Source organism: Brachypodium distachyon, chromosome 3, assembly GCF_000005505.3.
Source record: "Brachypodium distachyon strain Bd21 chromosome 3, Brachypodium_distachyon_v3.0, whole genome shotgun sequence".
NCBI classification, from domain to species: Eukaryota; Viridiplantae; Streptophyta; class Magnoliopsida; order Poales; family Poaceae; genus Brachypodium; species Brachypodium distachyon.
The window spans coordinates 34,631,007-34,648,392 of record NC_016133.3 but is presented as its reverse complement, the minus strand read 5'-3'; the positions used below and the strand labels follow the sequence as shown (position 1 = coordinate 34,648,392).

Below are 17,386 nucleotides of genomic sequence, written 5' to 3'. Positions count from 1 at the left end.
TATTGGGAATACGTAAAACGATTTGAAAAGCGTACTCACTCTCAGTCCAACGTTTTGTTATGTTACATTACGTATCTTGTCCCATTGAAGGCGTAACGGCGGGCATTGGTTGGAATCACGTCTTCCAGTGATAACTTCTTTCGCTGAGTGGTTTATCCGAAATCATTTCTTCCTTGAAAGGAGCAGATTTTGAGTGTTCTTTCGATACATTTCCAAGACAGGGAACTCCTACAGAAGAAGAGAATTAGTTCGTTTATTCAGAAACCATGTCAAAATCTTACAAGTCGTATCATGTGAAAACGTTTATTCAGTGAAAAAAATCCAAAAACTTTCAATCAACCATTAAATTTTAAATGAATGAAATGAAAAGTGAATCTCTAAGCACTTAAACGCCGGCTAAGGGGTTTTTGATAAATACTTGCGCTTTCATCTTTCATCTCTTTCGTTTATTCGAGATCTAATGAATAAAATTTAAAGTTTTCACTGAACATAGGTTTTCACTTGATACGTCGCAAAGCTAACAAAACCGGCAAAATATCTCAACAATGGGAAAGCTACCTACCTAATTGTTGATGGTTCTCTTCTACGTTCATTTTGACTGATTGAGGATCTTGACATCAACAAAAATGATGGGTTCGTTGCATGGAAAACAAAAAATTTCCTACGAGAAGTGCGGAAGAAACCCAAGATCATATCTACTACATGTAAGTAACGAGAGAAATTATGAGCATCATACCCTCGTAGACCATAAAGCGTTACGATCACGGGATCGTTGTTGGCGTAGTGGAACTTTCGATGAGATCAATCTCAATGTCGAACCGACGGCACCTCCTTGTTATCCACACGTTCAGCTTCACGGCGTCTCCTCCTTCTTGATCCAGCAAGCGAGGGGAAGATGTTGATGAGAGTCTAGCAACATGACGGCGTGGAGGTGGCTATGGTGGAGAGCTCCACGGGCAGGACTTTGCTGCGCGCGAGAGGAGGAGGAGAGGGGCTCAGGGGAGAGAAATCCAGCTGAGAGCTTGGTGTGTTCTCTTCCCCTGCCCCTCCCCTCCATTTATATAGGGGGTGGTGGCCAGGGTTAGCCCCTCCTCCAAGGAGCGGCTAGGGCCGGCCAGGGGAGAGAAAGGAGTCCCGGGACTCCTTCCCACGTGTGGTCTCCCCATGTACGTGGTTTCCACCTCGTGGTGGAGTCCCCCACGGTTACCTCTCCCGAGATAATTAATTAGATTGCTCCAATTAATTTATTACGGGTCCTCTAATTAATTTCACAGGAATATTCTGGAACATTTCAGAACCTTCTGAGAACTTCCAGAACCTTCTAGAATATTCCCGGTCAATACTGAAAATACTCCGAACTTTTCCGGAACCCTGAAACAACTTTTTCATATATAAATCTTTATCTCCGGACCATTTCGAAGCTCCTCGTGACGTCTTGGATCCCATACGAGACACCGAATCAATATTCGATATCACCATCTATTTATCTCATCGAACCCTAGCGACATAAAGTGTTTAGTGTGTGACCCTACGGGTTCGAGAACATGTGGACATGATCAATATCAATAACCAATAGCGGGACTTGGATGGCCATAATGGTTCCCACATATTCCACGAAGATCTCATCGGTTGAACCACGATGTCGAGGATTCAATTAATCTGGTATTCAATTCCCTTTGTCTCGCAATATATTACTTTCCCAAGATTTGATCGTCGGTATCACCATACCTAGTTCAATCTCGTTACCGGCAAGTTTTCTTTACTCGTACCGCAATATAATATTCCCGTGACTAAACACATTAGTCACATGCTTGCAAGCTCATTAAGATGTTATATTACCGAGAGGGCTCAGAGATATCTCTCCGTCACAAATCCCAATCTTGATCAATACAACCCAACAAGCACCTTCCAAGATACCTGAAGAACACATTTATGATCACCCAGTTATGAGATGACGGTTGATGTCCACAAAGTATTCTTCCGGTACTAGGAAGTGGCATGATCTCATGGTTTAAGGTAATGATACTTGACATAATAAAAACATTAGCAATTTAAACTTATGTGACACGATCAAAAGCTATGCTTAGGTTTGGGTTTGTCCATCACATCATTCTCCTAATGATATGACCTCGTTAATAAATGACAACACATGTTTATGGTTAGGAAACCTTAACCATTTTTTAATCAACGAGCTAATCTAGTAGAGGCGTATTAGGGACACGGTATTTGTTTATTCATCCACACAAGTATTTAGTTTCCTGTCAATACAATTATAGCATGGATAATAAATATTTATCAAGAACAAGGAAATATGATAATAAAAAATTTATTATTGCCTAGGGCATATTTCCAACAAAAAATAATCCCTTTTCGTCCCTAGATTTGAAAGTTCACATTTCCTAGACGTTTGATGTGGTGTAAAACAAATCTTGAACTTTACGGAAGATCCGATTTCCACGCTTGAGCGAGTAGATTCAACAGCCAACTTCAGGACCTCTGAAGCTCTCAGCCCCTCTCATCGATTGAACAATCTTCTTGCTTGTTTCCCTCATGTGCGGCACAAGTTTTTAAAACCGGACCGACTGCGGTTTGGCCGGAAAAAACCAGAACCGATGCCTCTGCTGGTCTGTTAAGAGAAAAAGACCAGAGAACTGAACCGGAAAATATTCCGGTTTAACCAACGGTTTGCTTCGAACCGAGGAAAAACCAGGTTAAACGGTCTGCACCAACCATCAATCCACAAATTGTTCTTTGCTAAAACAAGGAACTGCCTCTACTTATTTCTTTATTTCAGTATTAAAATAAATCTATATATTAGTTTCCGGTTCAACTGTTGAACTGAGTGAACGAGCTGTTGGACTAGTGAACCAGTGAACCGACCGCCTCAGCGGTTCCGTCACAGGTCCGATTTTTAAAACTACGGTGCGGCATGGCCAGCCTAAGAGCTAGCAGATGGTGGTGAGGTGGTGTGGACGTTAGTGCTTACGAGCAAGAGCCTATTCGATTTACAAAATTTTGAAATCACGAGAATAAAAAAATAAAGGATTGGAATGTCACGCACACTTTAATCATTCAGATTTTTCAACAAGAATCCTTAGGAATTAGGTCAATTTGGACACAATCCTTAGAAATCTATCATCACTATTCCTATGAAACGAATGCTACACATAGAAAAAAAATTAAGGATTGAAATCCTGTCAATATCCTACAGAAATTAAGGATTAAGAATCATTGTAACTGATCTACAAAGTTGTTTTGTTTTGCACCAAAAGAAAACATTTTTGACGAAAATTGAACTTAGTTGGAAGCTAAAGGACCAAAAGTGAACCTTTTTCACCTTGTTCTCCGGTAGATGTTGTGTCGCCAGGTTTGTCAAGAAAATGCCATCACAGGGACATGACATGATTTGTTTTCAACCTACGCTGAATTGGATACTCATCTAAGTCTCGCATCTTTCAAAGACATAGAAACAGAAATAGTTGCAACAAACGTGATCATGTCTCTGTACTAGCACGATCTGGGTGAATATAGTTGATCTTGAGAATACTACATTGAACACACTTCGTTGCTGATAATAAATAAACCCCTGATCAGCTTCAAATGTCAACTTAATTTTAAGGAAATTGGAAAAAATCCCTGGGAAACAACAAGCCCAATCTCAATCAGCTGACCATCTCGAGAAGCTGATCTGCTATGCGGAAATGTGATGCTGCAATATCATCAAATTGAGTACCACCAGCTAAAAGCATATTCAAGCAGTAGCTAGCGGATCCAAACTGAGAAACCTCCAAAAACCATGCCTTTTTAATCCAACTCAATGTTCATGCATGGTTAGCAAAGCATAACAGATCTCCACCAAATGAAAAGATCACAAGTAAGATTTAGCAATAGATGTTCATACCACCACATTCATACTGATTCTACATGAAGCTTGGAGGAATCTATCGTGTGTTTTTGTTATAATTCAGTCTAGACACCTAGGAGCTTGTTCACAGAATAGCTCATGTTTAAATGTCCGCTCACATGTCATCAACTCCTGGGTAAACATTGTATTCAAGCAATGAGGGTGGAAGGTAGAATGAATTGAAAATATTGTTGAGAATAATTATTTATGATCAATTAGGATTAATTATTAGTTAATTAATGATTAATTAGACAGTTAGTTATGTAACTGTTCGTGTCCCAAATTTTCCAAAACTTGGGACGTGAAGGCAAAAATTTGGGACACCAATGCATGTATTGGTGCCCCTTCCCCTTATATAAATATATCTTCAATCAATGGAACAAAGACAAGAATTTCATTCTAACACGTTATCAGCCATGTTTTGTTCTACAATCAAGGTGAGGATCATGCCAATCCACAATCTGCCCATACGTTTCCTAACCATTCTTGAGTTCTTGGGCCACCACGGTAGCAACCGGCGGGGAACTTACCGTCACCGGAGCACCCCACGCCGCCGGTGGGCCCCGCGACGCCGGAACCTTGTGGGCGGCCGCCGCTCACGCCCGGACCGCCATGCGCTGTCGGCCCTCGTTCTGTCGGCTCTTGCTCCGTCGGCCCCCGCTCCGTCGGCCTCTGCTACACCGGCCGCCACACCGTCGGAACCTGTGCCGCCGGCCTCCCCGGAATACTCCCCATCCATGGAGTGGATGCTATCAGGGCCGGCGCCGCCCATGATTGGTGAGGACGACGACTTCATCGTCGCCCTAGCGCCTCCACCACCGCCCCTCTTCTGTCCCGTGCATGGATTTGGGCCATGCCCGACAAGGGACGGCACGGCGCCCCCACCTCCATCGCCCACTCCGCCAGCGTCGATCGCCCGTGACGCGCCTCTGGCCGCCCCCGGCACGCCGCCGCCCGTGGAAGCCTTGCCGCCGGCCAACGATGATGAAGACGCCGGGGAAGTGCTCGATGCCGTTCACCCGGAAGGCCGACGCCTCCTCAAGAAATTCACGGCCGCCATCGCTCCAACCACGCCGCCCCGGCCGCCGACGGGTGGGACCCGAAGGCTCTCGGCCTCTCCTCCTCCAACGAGGGGGGGGGGGGCATTCCCCTAACGGTGCCGGCAACACGGTGGCGGGGGAGCAGCGGAGGCAGCAGCATGAAGACAGCGGGAGTTGGGGAGAGCGGCGGCAGCGTCGGGGCAGGGAAAAACCCTAACCCTAACCGCATGCGCCCCCCCCCCCCTTATGCACCTAACCGCCCGCGCCCCTCCCTCAGCCCGACCTGGGCCGGCCGAAAGGCCGCCGAGGCCTAGGCTCATGCCCGCGCCCGCGCTCTCTTTCCACTGGCAAAAAGCCATTTTGCAGAAAAGCCCGATTAGTGTATCTATTTAATAGTATTGTTTTACATACCTATAGGTCCCTGCACTTATATTTATTTAGATTCCAGTGGTTTTTAGGATATATTCTTACTAAAGACATATTCCTATGTAAATGTCAATGTAAATATTGTCGTGTTCATTGTGTTTGTATGATATGCATCCCATATTACATGTGATATTTACACCTTGCAATTGAGGTCTTTATTTCTTGCATTTTTGTGAGTTTTGTTTCAACAATTAAGTCCCAAAAATGGCACCAAAAATGCCCAAATTAGACTTGATTCAAGAAAAATCTCCACTAGTGATAAGCAAAAAATTATCACCATGTGACTACCTCAGTTTAATATATGCGTATCACAAGGTACGATAGACTTTCAATAACGGTAAAATGCTATATGGCGTTGAATGTTCCGTGGGAACATACACCTTATTGAAAGCAGCGAATTATTTCACGTAGTGCTGAGAGGTCTACATTGTGTCGAATACGCACAATGACTACCTTCAACGTGCTATTCCAATATTAAATAACACAAGGTGCTACAGTCTTTCAATAACGGTAAAGTGCTACATGGCGTTGAATGTTCCGTGGGAACATACACCTTATTGAAAGTAGCGAATTATTTCGCGTAGAGGTGAGAGATATACACCAATAAATCGGCGATTATCTTCAAAGTGTTATTTGAGGTCTACACTATATGAATTTAATATTGATTAAATCTCATGCATTTTCTTGCAATTTAATTACAACAATGACCACAATATTTCGGCTTTACTTACTAGTAATTGACAAAATCCATGGTTTTTCAATCCCATGTAGGACAAAATGACCGGGAAAGAGTTGGAAGAACTCGCCCTCGACGGTCGCAACTATCCAACTTGGGCAATGGACGTAAAAGTGAGCCTTGCGTCACGCGGTCTTTCAGCTACCATACAACCTCCTCAAGAGGAACAACCGCCAATCACAGATTTATACAAATATAGTGCCTTATATACTATAAGGAACCATATCCATGCTGATCTCAAATTAGAGTATCTCATGTAAGAAGATCCATACACATTATGGCTTGCCTTTCAAACTAGATATGAACAGCAGAAGGCCGTGATTTTGCCTGAAGCCACACATGAATGGACTCAACTACGCCTACAAGATTTTAAATCCATTGGAGAGTTCAATCATGCCGTTCATAAAATTTATTCAAAGTTGCAATTTTGCGAGAAGGAACCTTCTGAAGCGGAAAGGATCGAAAAGACCTTATCCACTATGCTTCCGGCCGATAGGATCCTCCAGCAACAATATCGTGCACGCCAATTTACTAAATATTCTGATCTTATCCATGTTTTACTTCAGGCCGAAAAGCATGATGAACTTCTAATGAGGAATCATCATCAGCGTCCTGTAGGCGCTGCACCTTTGCCTGAAGTACATGCTAATTTTCAGAAAAACAACAGGTTCAATGGATCGAATAATCAACCAAACAACTTCAAAGGCAAGCAAAAGGGCAACAAGAAAAACAAGTCACGTGTACAGGAAAAGGGGAAAGGCAATTTCAAACCACAATACGACAAATCTAAAGTTTGTCAAAAATGTGGGTGCTACAAACACATTACAAAGAAATGCCGTACCCCTCGTCATTTGGTAGATCTGTACCTACAATCCGTAGGACGCAGCGACCTGCTCATCAAGGACCAAGATTTGAATCACACTTCAATTTCCAATTCGACAATTCCAAAAAAGCCGGTTGTTCGCATGATATCAAAGAAGAACCAAGCAACAACCCGACAATCCGATCGTCCGAGGATCTAATGAGCACGGAGAACATGATCATTGAATTCACTTCAAATGATATGTTTGGAGACCTAGAATAGTTCATTTATCTCCGAAATAGATATTATCTATATTTACGTTCATAAATATTGTTGTAAATAAATTATAGTGACTGTTGTCACTACACTATAATATTACATTATTGTATCAGCATTTTGATACCTACATATTTGACATATGTATTGTAAATTACGATATTGTGTTATCAATTTAATGCATAAATAAATTTGTATGTATTCTATATATCTATTAAGAATGATATTAAAATTTTTCCTTTTCCATATATAGTTTTCTACGGGAGTCAATCCAAAATGGACGAAGAACTTTGCCTTGTGGATAGCGCCACCACAAACACTATACTTAGGGAAACAAAATATTTTCAAACCCTTACTAAAACGCAAGGGAATATTTTGACAATCGCTGGACGTGATACATTAATTGTTGGTTCTGGACAAGCCATCATCACACTTCCTATGGGTACACAAGTAGTAATCGAGGACGCTTTATTGTATCCTGATTCAACTCGTACTCTAATAAGTTATAGGGATATCCGTCAAAACGGGATTCATATTGAAACACATGATGACAACAAAGAGGAATTTCTCCTATTTACAAAAAGTAAAGGATATGGCAAACAAATTCTTGAAAAAATTCCTTCTTTATCATCTGGATTGTACTATACATACATAAAACCTGTAGCCCATGTTGCGTATAAAATAATTTTTCAGAATGCCAATACATTCCAGACTTGGCATGATCGCCTTGGTCACCCTGGCATAGGGATGATAAGGAAAATTATTAATAATTCTGTTGGTCACAATCTTAATAAAGCAAAATTCACAGAATCTCAGGATTTTGTATGCACAGCATGTGCACAAGGCAAGCTCATTTTAAGACCTTCTTATCTTAAAATACCAGCGGAACCACTCCAGTTCCTTGAACAAATTCAAGGTAATATTTGTGGCCCTATCCAACCATTGTCTGGACCATTTAGGTATTTCATGATCTTAATTGACGCATCTACAAGATGGTCTAATGTGTGTCTACTTTCCGCACGTAACCATGCATTCGCAAAGATAATGATCCAAATAATTAAATTAAAAGCTCATTATCCAGAGCATCGAATTAAAACAATTCGAATGGACAATGCCGCCGAATTCTCCTCACGCGCCTTCAATGATTATTGCATGGCATTAGGAATCGAAGTTCAGCACTCAGTCCCATATGTCCACACACAAAATGGTTTGGCTGAATCTTTTATTAAGAGAATTAAATTTATTGCAAGACCTTTATTACAGAATTATAATTTACCAACAGCTTGTTGGGGTCATGCGGTTATACATGCCACTGATTTAATTCAATTGCGACCAACTGCATATCATACTACTTCTCCCCTTCAATTAGTACATGGAAATCCACCAAGTATTTACCATCTGCGAAAATTCGGTTGCGCTACATACGTACCGATCTCACCACCACAACGTACATCAATGGGACCACATAGAAAATTAGGGATCTATGTGGGGTACAAATCACCGTCAATTATCAAGTACCTAGAACCTCTCACAGGGATCTATTCACTGCCCGGTACGCTGACTGTATTTTTAATGAGGATCATTTCCCGGCATTAGGGGAAGAATTAAAGTACCAAAACAAGAATGCCAGGAAATCAATTGGAATGTCCAAGACATTTCCGCCTCAGATCCACGTACTCAAGAAAATTGAACAACAAGTTCAGAAAATTATAAATTTGCAACATATTGCAAACAATGTACCAGACGCATTTGTTGATTACAAATGTGTAACTAAATCCTATAATCCTGCACAGAATGTACCAGAAAGAGTGGAGGTACCTATAAAAACCACTCAACCTCCTGCACCTACCGTTCAAAGGAAGAGGGGCAGAAGTACGACAACTAAAAAGGATCTAGCTTCCAGCAAGCAACAAAAGGAACAAACGAAGGAACCGCGGCAAAGAAAACAGAAGAATAAACCTTTTGAACTTCCTTCAACAACAACAAATGTGAGTCAACATTTGATTGACTGAGATCAATTGGGTAATATACACCCAGTGGATAGCCAACATCCACAACCCAGCTCAATAGTGCATTCAATTACTGATGTTAGGATATCAGAAAACCTGGACTTAACCGCAACGGGAAATCACGAACAGTCACCAAAGGTAAACGAATTCCACAAATTATTTAGATACTGAAGAAACATATAATAGAAAAACTACATTCGTCGACACTTATTTCTTAACTAAGATTGCAAACAACTTTTTAAATGATCATGATCCAAAGACCATAGCTAAGTGTGAAAAACGCTCCGACTGGCCTAAATAGAAGGATGCAATTCAAGCAGAAATAGCCTTCCTCAATAAAAGGAAAGTATTTACAGAAGTAATATCTACACCTCCAAATGTTTTTCCAGTGGAATTCAAATGGGTTTTTGTCTAGAAAAAGAACGAAAACAATGAGGTGGTGAGATACAAAGCAAGGCTAGTAGCACAAGGGTTCACGCAGAGACCCGGCATTGATATCAATGAAACATATTCTCCGGTTATGAGTGGAATTACTTTCCGATATTTAATCTCATTGTCTGTTCAAAATCGTATATCTATGCAGTTGATGGACGTCGTGACTGCATATCTTTATGGGTCATTAGATTCGGACATTTACATGAAGTTTTCCGATGGAATCCAAATTCCGAATACTAAAGCAAGACGCAACATGTACTGTGTAAAGTTGAATAAATCTTTATATGGTTTAAAACAGTCGGGTAGAATGTGGTACAATCGACTAAGTGAGTTTCTCATTAAAAAGGGTTACTCTAACAATGATAATTGCCCATGTGTATTCATCAAGAAATCCAAAATAGGATTTTGCATTATCTCTGTATATGTTGATGATTTAAACATCATTGGCAACAAACAGGATATTGATGAGACTCGTAATCATCTAATGACGGAATTTGAAATGAAAGATTTGGGTAAAACCAAGTTCTGCTTAGGTTTACAACTTGAGCAATTTTCTTTGAAAATATTGGTTCACCAAGCTACATATATCTAGAAAATCTTAGAGAAATTTAACATGGACAAATCTTATCCAACTATCTTGCAACAAAATGGGGAGATAAATATCTTGCAAACCAAATCATGTGATAATCTCGTGGATTTGTTTACTAAGTCCTTACCCAACTCCACATTTCAGAAATGTGTATATGGGATTGATATGCGACAACTTAAAAATTTGCAAACATCAAGGGGAGTATTCACCTGAATTTAACCTGTACATAACATCATATTGCACTCTTTTCCTATTATGAGTTTTACTTACTAATTTCTCATGAAAGATTTTTAATGAGACAATATTAACATGAGATTATATGTCATATTTTCTATTTTCCCCACCGAGGTTTTTGTAGACAATATACAAGACATATATGTTGTCCACATAATTCAATATGAATTATCATGAGACAATATTCAAAATATGTTATACCATTTTGTCCTTTATTTTCCCATTGGGTTTTTAAAAGGAGTTTTCATAACATATCAATATTATTATTATTTCCTCAATATTTTTCCCACAAGGTTTTTGGAGAAAATTATATGTTACAACATTCCATGAAGATTCAAGACTATATAAATCAACGGAGCAAATTGATCAAGGGGGAGTGTTGAGAATAATTATTTATGATCAATTAGGATTAATTATTAGTTAATTAATGATTAATTAGACGGTTAGTTATGTAACTGTTCGTGTTCCAAATTTTCCAAAACTTGGGACGCGAAGGCAAAAACTTGGGACACCAATGCATGTATTGGTGTCTCTTTCCCTTGTATAAACATATCTTCATTCAATGGAACAAAGACAAGAATTTCATTCTAACAAATATATTCTGCAGAACAAAGCTGAAATTGCTGTGACCAAATATTTCTGATCTTTATTCAGGTTGTTATTTGCGCAAAAAATAAAGCACACGTTATAACATTATCAGGTGAGATGTGAGTTAGACTAAGTCATTTCCTGCCAGCCAGTACATTGGTACCAATTCAGCAATTCTTGCAAGATACCCTGACTTTCCTGCCAGCATATTGGTAGCAAATGCTTGCAAGAACAAGGTAAACCCTGATTAGACAAGTCAAATACTGCTTCTTAACATTACTTTTTAAACCAAACCTTAAATAATTGTCCACTATGCGAATAAGGTGAAATGAACATTGGAAAGTACAATCTAGAGGTCAATTTGATTCTAGTACTAGCAAGGATTAGGATTGGAAAATACAGTCTACTCATGTTATCCCAATAGTACAGAAAACAACAAAGTAGTCGATTCACTTCTTACCCTGAATACTTTAGGTACGCAGTCGCAAACCTAGCAAGCTGAATTACAATGAAAAGGTCAGCTGTGCAACATAAACAGACATGGACACCGTGTAACTATGTAAGCTTTCTGTGTGATCTCATCAATCAGTTACACTGGTCCTGGTGGTTCAAGGTTACGAATGAACTATGAGGTACATGATCATTAATACAAAGAACATATGGCTCAACTATCACATACTGAAGCATACGTACAGTAACACACAATGCTACCATTGAACAATCTGTCGCAAATTCACAAGCCAGAATGTAGGGCTCACTTGCAGCATACATACCAGCTTTAGTTTAACCCTTGAAGGGCCCAGATGGCACCAACATGCACATTTGCATACAGTCAATTAGAATTTCACATTAACCCAACAAAACTGCATAATGGGTTCTCAGTTCTCACTACAAAGTAACCCAGTAACTGCATTATAAAAATCTACAGTACATATAGCAATTGTTACCAAAATAATAAGTATAATTGCAATTGTTACCAAATTTCTTACCAAAATATCATTTCATCAGTTTTCATTATTCCCCTAGCCAAAATTCCCTTTTTCAGGGCTCAAAAGTACTACTTTCAATTACAACAGCTTCAATTGAATCATGCTGCAGAGAGTCCCCAACTCATTCGGACAATCAAATCTATCTATGCCTCAATCGCACGCACTTAAGATCTAAATCGTAAAGCAGAACGCAAGATCTTACGAGCTTGCCTTGGTTCCATCGACCGCAACCGCTGCTGCGGTTGCTGTCTCCTCAGCTGCCGCGGCAGCCGCCTCGGCCTCGATCTGCTTCTTGTTGCGCTCGATGGCCTCGCCGACCTCCTTGGGCATGTACTTCTCGTCGTGCTTGGCGAGCACTTCGGTGCCGCGCAGGAAGCACTCGCCCTCCCGGGCCTTATCGGAGACCTTCCTCCCCGCGCAGTCTGCGCGAAGGTCGTCGGTGAGGGGCTTGAGGAACCCCTCGACGACGACGGAGTGGCCCTCGCGGAAGAGGTCCGGGAGCGCGCCCTCGTAGCGTACGAGGACGTCGGTCACGAGGTCGGTGACGACGAACTCGATCTCGGAGGAGGAGGAAGAGGGGTGCGCGACGGAGCCTTCGAGGACGAGCCCGCCGAGCCGGCAGCGGGTCTTGGACGGGTCGCTGGCGAAGCGCGCGAGCGCGTCGGTCGGGGTGAGGTAGAAGACGAGCTGGTCCTGGAACGTGGCGAGCACGGTGACCACGAACCCGGCCGCGCAGCCGAACGTGAGCGCGTAGGTCCAGAGGCGCCGGCTCTGCAGCTGCCGCGCCCGCGCGCCGATGTCCGCCGCCCGCTGCCGCGGGGCCGCGCCCCGCCGCGTCGCGGAGAAGAAACGCGCCGGCTGGAGGAAGGGGGCGAACGGGGCGGCGCGGGTGACGTGCGCGGCGGGGGTCGGGGTCGGGGTCGGGGTGTGGAGGAGGGCGGAGAGGAGGCGGCGGGAGGGGAGGAGACGCGAGAAGGCCATGGGGGCGTGGAGGGATCTGGAAGGCGCGGGGCGGGAGGAATTGGGGGAAAGGCGTGTGTGCGCGGTGCGCTCGCCTTTGGGTCCGGATGGGTGGTCGGCGGCTGATCTTCTTGCTGCGCACGGCACAGTGCGCCACTGCGGCGAGGTCAAAGGGCTGTTGTTGCGAATGGGTCATGCGCTGCCCACATTTTTAGGCGCTATGCTATCGTGCAATTCAGTAACCGCAAAGCTTTGAAATGTTGTGAATTTCTTTTGCAAAATTCTGAGATGTATGTGCTACACCATGACAATTCTCACTAAAATCCAATATGCAAAAGAGACAAATTTTCTAGGAATTGTACAGCTTACGTTACTACTCCGAGAAATTTGAATTCCTTACTTGCATTGCAGGCCTGTATTTTTCCCCATGCGACAGGTGTTCACAAATTTAATTGAACTTTTGTGTAGGATAAATGGATATGTTGTTGTCATAAATATTTACGCTTTTTCCCCTCACATTTTTTAATACTTTATCTTTTGTTGGTAGCGCTTAAGGGCATAAGCAAAGGTCGATTTTTAGTTGACTCTTATTTAGAACTTTTTTTTTAGGAAAAGATGGTCGATTCCGTCATTCGATTAGAAAAAAAGCACTGTACAAAGGGAAACACAAGAGTTTCCCAAAACGAACAAGAAAGAAAAGAAAACTCCAGGGGGCTAACCCCCCAAATCACACCGGAACATAGTCCCCTGGGTCGTCCGAACATGCACGCACCCTACCACTATACTCATCCCACACCGAGTAAGCCACCTGAAGAGCCGTCATGGCGACGCCGCGAAAAATCCTCCTGTTGCGTTCCTTCCATACACCCACCAGGTGTATATCAGTCTGCTGCTGAGCTCCTGCTTGGCCTTCTTTGGGATGCCAAGGATAAGGTCCTCCCACAGAGCATCAACCGAGTCCGCCACCGTAGCGGGGCAGGGGTGGGGGGTGGCGTCCCAGTCGTGGATGAGGCCCCAAACCTCCTTAGTGAAGGTGCAGTCCCGGAAGAGGTGTAACACCGTCTCGGGGTGAATCCTGCAGAGTTGGCAAATGGGGTTGCAGGGCCAGTTCCGGATAGCGAGGTTGTTGGCGGTGAGTATCTTCCCATGCAATACGGTCCAGTATTTAGAACTTTTTTTATGTGCATAAAAGAGAAATAACGTATACAAGAAAACTGGCGTTCCATCATGAGTCAAATTCTTTGCCGAGAGTCGACAATTATTATACAAATTCACGTCACTTATTTCTGAACGGAGGGAGTATTGTCTTATTGCCGACTCGAGGTAACCGGAGAGAGACTCTACTGTTGTGGATGCCGAGGCAGACATGAGCACGAGCTGTTGAAGTGACGCAAATAGAATTTCTGTGCAAAAAATTGAGTGGAAACAGTCACGCGGAGATGGCCTTGCATAACATAACAAACCCTTTAGATTTCATAAAGTACATTTAAGAATCTTGCCTGTCTTTTTTTTAAAGAAAATATGCTTATTTTTAGAAGAGATTTAGAAACTATAAAACTAGTTTTTTTTTGCGAGGAAAAAACAGCTTAGTAAAATACTGTTCATCAACTGCAAAGTAAGCCCAAATGATTAGAAAATGTGTTAGAGTTGCTTGTGTCCCCTTTCGACTTTTGAGAAGTAACAAATAAAAATTTCAGACTGATTCTTTTTGTAGACCCACATCTCATCCAACTATGTGCATCTACAATTTGTTTAGCGAGAAGATGCAAATATTTTAGGAAACTTTCCAGTACACTGTGCACTGTAGGAATACATATATCAGCTCCAAAAAAAGGGTATTACATATATGCGCATGTATTGTTCCAAGACATGCCATTGCGAAATCTAATGGGACTGTAATGTATGATCATCTCAACGAGGCGATATACGAAAACTGTACCAACTCGTCATTCCAAATCGGGTAGAGCTGGAACAGTTGGGTGACCCAAATCATCAAGACTCAAGAGCATGTGCCTTTGCAAGGAGCATCCTTGCAGTTGCAAACGTGCTGCCCTGAAATCTCCCATCCATTGAACCCACGTTCTAGCACCATGATGTTCTTTATCCCTGAATCTTCCTTGGACTCTGATAGATAGTCCGAGAACATCCGAGCGCAGGACGGACCACGCACCTGAGATGTGGTGATAGAACAGTTTGTAAGAACAACACACTTGCATATAAGCAAAAGTTATGGGTACAAATAAGAGAATTACTTTTTTGAAAGGGAAAATAGACAATTACTATGAACAGCAGATGCAAAGATTTGATTTTGTTTTATTCTTTAGCAGACCATGTAACAAGTATGATAATAAAATGCTGTTGCAGAATCAAAGGAAGTCACCATATCATGCAACAAAGTAAGTTCCAGAAGCAAAAATGACACAGCACATTGGTACTAAATCTTGGTAAACAAATGCCAAATTTAACACTAAATCTGGGTTGTGAGGTGGCTAGACGAACAATGTTAATTATTAAACACCATTTGTGTTAGAAACACTAGAAATTTCAGGGTATTGGCCAGGTGTTTGGCAAAGCATTAACCGTAGAAAGCAACAAAAGAAAAGAAAAAGTTCTGCTGAGACATGTTTTGCATTCCCACGACTAGGGTGGCTCAGGCTTCATCCATGCTCACCTGATAATAGTTTGAGTATGCTCATTGTTATCTTAAGTTTGGTGATGTGTGGGTCTCAATCTAATGTTTTACTTTCTTTCCAAACTTTGTAGTTCTTATAGGCAATTTTTGAAAAGAAATTAGTGGGATGTAAGTGAAATATCATATGATTGAATCATAAAACACATGTCCTATATACAAAACCACATCAAAGCAGAAATCAACCCCCTACAGGTAAACTAAGCCATTATTCACAGACTGATTCTTGCGAAGAGAAAAAAATCCACTGAAACATATATTCAGACACTCCAACATCAGTAACAAAAACTAATTTATCCAAATGTCTTGAGTTAACTGTAAATTCCTGCATTGAAAAGGTGGGGAATATTTTTCGAACGAACTGGACTCACAAGGATGCTGTAAAGCACAACCAATCCAAGGGAGATAGAAGACCTCCTTTTTATTTGATGGAGAGAACAAGACCTCCTGATAACATTTGATCCAAAACCTTATGGTTGGCACCAGGTAGAAGATTTGAAATCCTTTCCAATCGAAATAAAGCTCCATCGATAGATATGTCTATCCAAATCGTTGAAGATAATATTGGACAAGCTATGACAGATACTGATTATTCACACAGGTTGTCACAACAACAATTGGGCATAGCCTGATGACCTGATTCTCGATTGCAATCTTGAAATATCAAAAACTGAAATTAAGGTTTTACAAGTAGCATTTGAGACGACCGAAAACAAGTACGGAGTACAACATAGGCTCAAACGAACAAAGTCATAGGGTTCGAACTTCAAAATTAATGTCCAACTAGCATGGAGAACAGATCAACAGAAGGTCAGAAGACAACAAGGGCCAGATTTCCCAAGACACAATCGATTACATAAGCATAATCTCACATGAACACATGCTGTGACAATCGTTAAATCAACTACGCTCGGTGGGTGAGGCGACCGCGCAATGCTGTGTCGGGGATCAGATTCTCGTGGAATCGCAAGAGTCGAGCAGAGAGGCATATGGGAGATTGGGGGCTAGGGATGAGAGGCGGTGAGGGATCTTCACCTGGCTGAGCGCGCAGTGGAAGACGAGGGTGTCCTTGCCGCTAGTGGCCCGCACGAGCTCCGGCAGCCGCGCCGCGAAGCTTCCGCTGGCGAAGTGGTGCGACCCCGCGATGTGCGCCTGGTAGCTCCTCTCCTCATCCCTTCCAATGATCCAATCCCCCACAACACACAAAGAAAAATAACAATGAGCTCCCGAATCGGCAAAGGCGCATGGGTGAGCTCGTCTTACCTGACGTCGATGACGGCCAGCCTGTTGTTCCCCCGCGTCATCGACACTAGCTTCGCCGCCGATACACACGACACGCTCCGCGCCATGCCCCTGAATCCTCTTACCTTGAGACGACGGTGATTATGCCTATCTGACTTAGTTCCAGATAAAAGAGTTAGCAATTTTATTCAACAAAACAAAACAATAAATTTAGACATTGGGCCTCCAGGGACCAAGATTTAATTCAAGAGATTTGGCAGGGGCCGCGCGAACGCGTACCCCCTCTACCACAAATTACGACGTCCACTCTCCCACTTGGGGAGATGGTAAGCCAACGCACCCGCCAAGTGCAATGCGGGCCATTGACCTAGGCCACGGGCCTTCTTGATCGCCTGTCGACCCCGTCCAGGTAAGTATGTTGCAACGTGGGCAGGGGCGCTTATTATATAGCTCTCCTCGCCGGTACC

General features: G+C 42.5%; 2 protein-coding genes and 1 non-coding gene across 5 annotated transcripts; all 3 read right to left on the bottom strand.

Moving 5' to 3' along the window:
• Positions 1–11,979: 11,979 nt before the first annotated feature.
• LOC100833187 (cytochrome c-type biogenesis protein CcmE homolog, mitochondrial) lies at positions 11,980–13,171 on the bottom strand. The gene has a single exon (XM_003574240.4). The coding sequence runs from the start codon at positions 13,007–13,009 to the stop codon at positions 12,227–12,229; it is 783 nt and encodes a 260-aa protein (XP_003574288.1). The 5' UTR covers positions 13,010–13,171; the 3' UTR covers positions 11,980–12,226.
• A 1,568-nt stretch (positions 13,172–14,739) lies between these two features.
• On the bottom strand, positions 14,740–17,376 carry LOC100832877 (arsenate reductase 2.1). 3 transcript variants are annotated; one of them, XM_003574239.3, is made up of 4 exons: positions 17,260–17,376; positions 16,941–17,070; positions 16,713–16,851; positions 14,740–15,158 (listed from the first exon to the last, which is right to left on the bottom strand). In XM_003574239.3, the coding sequence occupies exons 2-4, from the start codon at positions 17,024–17,026 to the stop codon at positions 14,988–14,990; spliced, it is 396 nt and encodes a 131-aa protein (XP_003574287.1). In that variant the 5' UTR covers positions 17,027–17,070; positions 17,260–17,376; the 3' UTR covers positions 14,740–14,987. The 3 variants fall into 3 exon arrangements, with proteins under 3 accessions (XP_003574287.1, XP_010234968.1, XP_024318011.1); XM_010236666.2 differs by having other exon boundaries at positions 17,199–17,329; XM_024462243.1 differs by having other exon boundaries at positions 16,941–17,331.
• LOC112272158 lies at positions 17,176–17,336 on the bottom strand. The gene has a single exon (XR_002965852.1). It is a non-coding gene; the product is annotated as a U1 spliceosomal RNA (small nuclear RNA).
• Positions 17,377–17,386: the final 10 nt, after the last annotated feature.

Excerpts from the sequence above, each read along its gene's own strand:
- LOC100832877 (XM_003574239.3), bottom strand. The coding sequence starts at position 17,026 with ATGGCGCGGAGCGTGTCGTGTGTATCGGCGGCGAAGCTAGTGTCGATG. Across the intron at positions 16,852-16,940 it reads CTGGCCGTCATCGACGTCAG|GGATGAGGAGAGGAGCTACC; the intron begins GTAAGACGAGCT and ends GATCATTGGAAG. Across the intron at positions 15,159-16,712 it reads TCCACTGCGCGCTCAGCCAG|GTGCGTGGTCCGTCCTGCGC; the intron begins GTGAAGATCCCT and ends ACCACATCTCAG.
- LOC100833187 (XM_003574240.4), bottom strand. The coding sequence starts at position 13,009 with ATGGCCTTCTCGCGTCTCCTCCCCTCCCGCCGCCTCCTCTCCGCCCTC.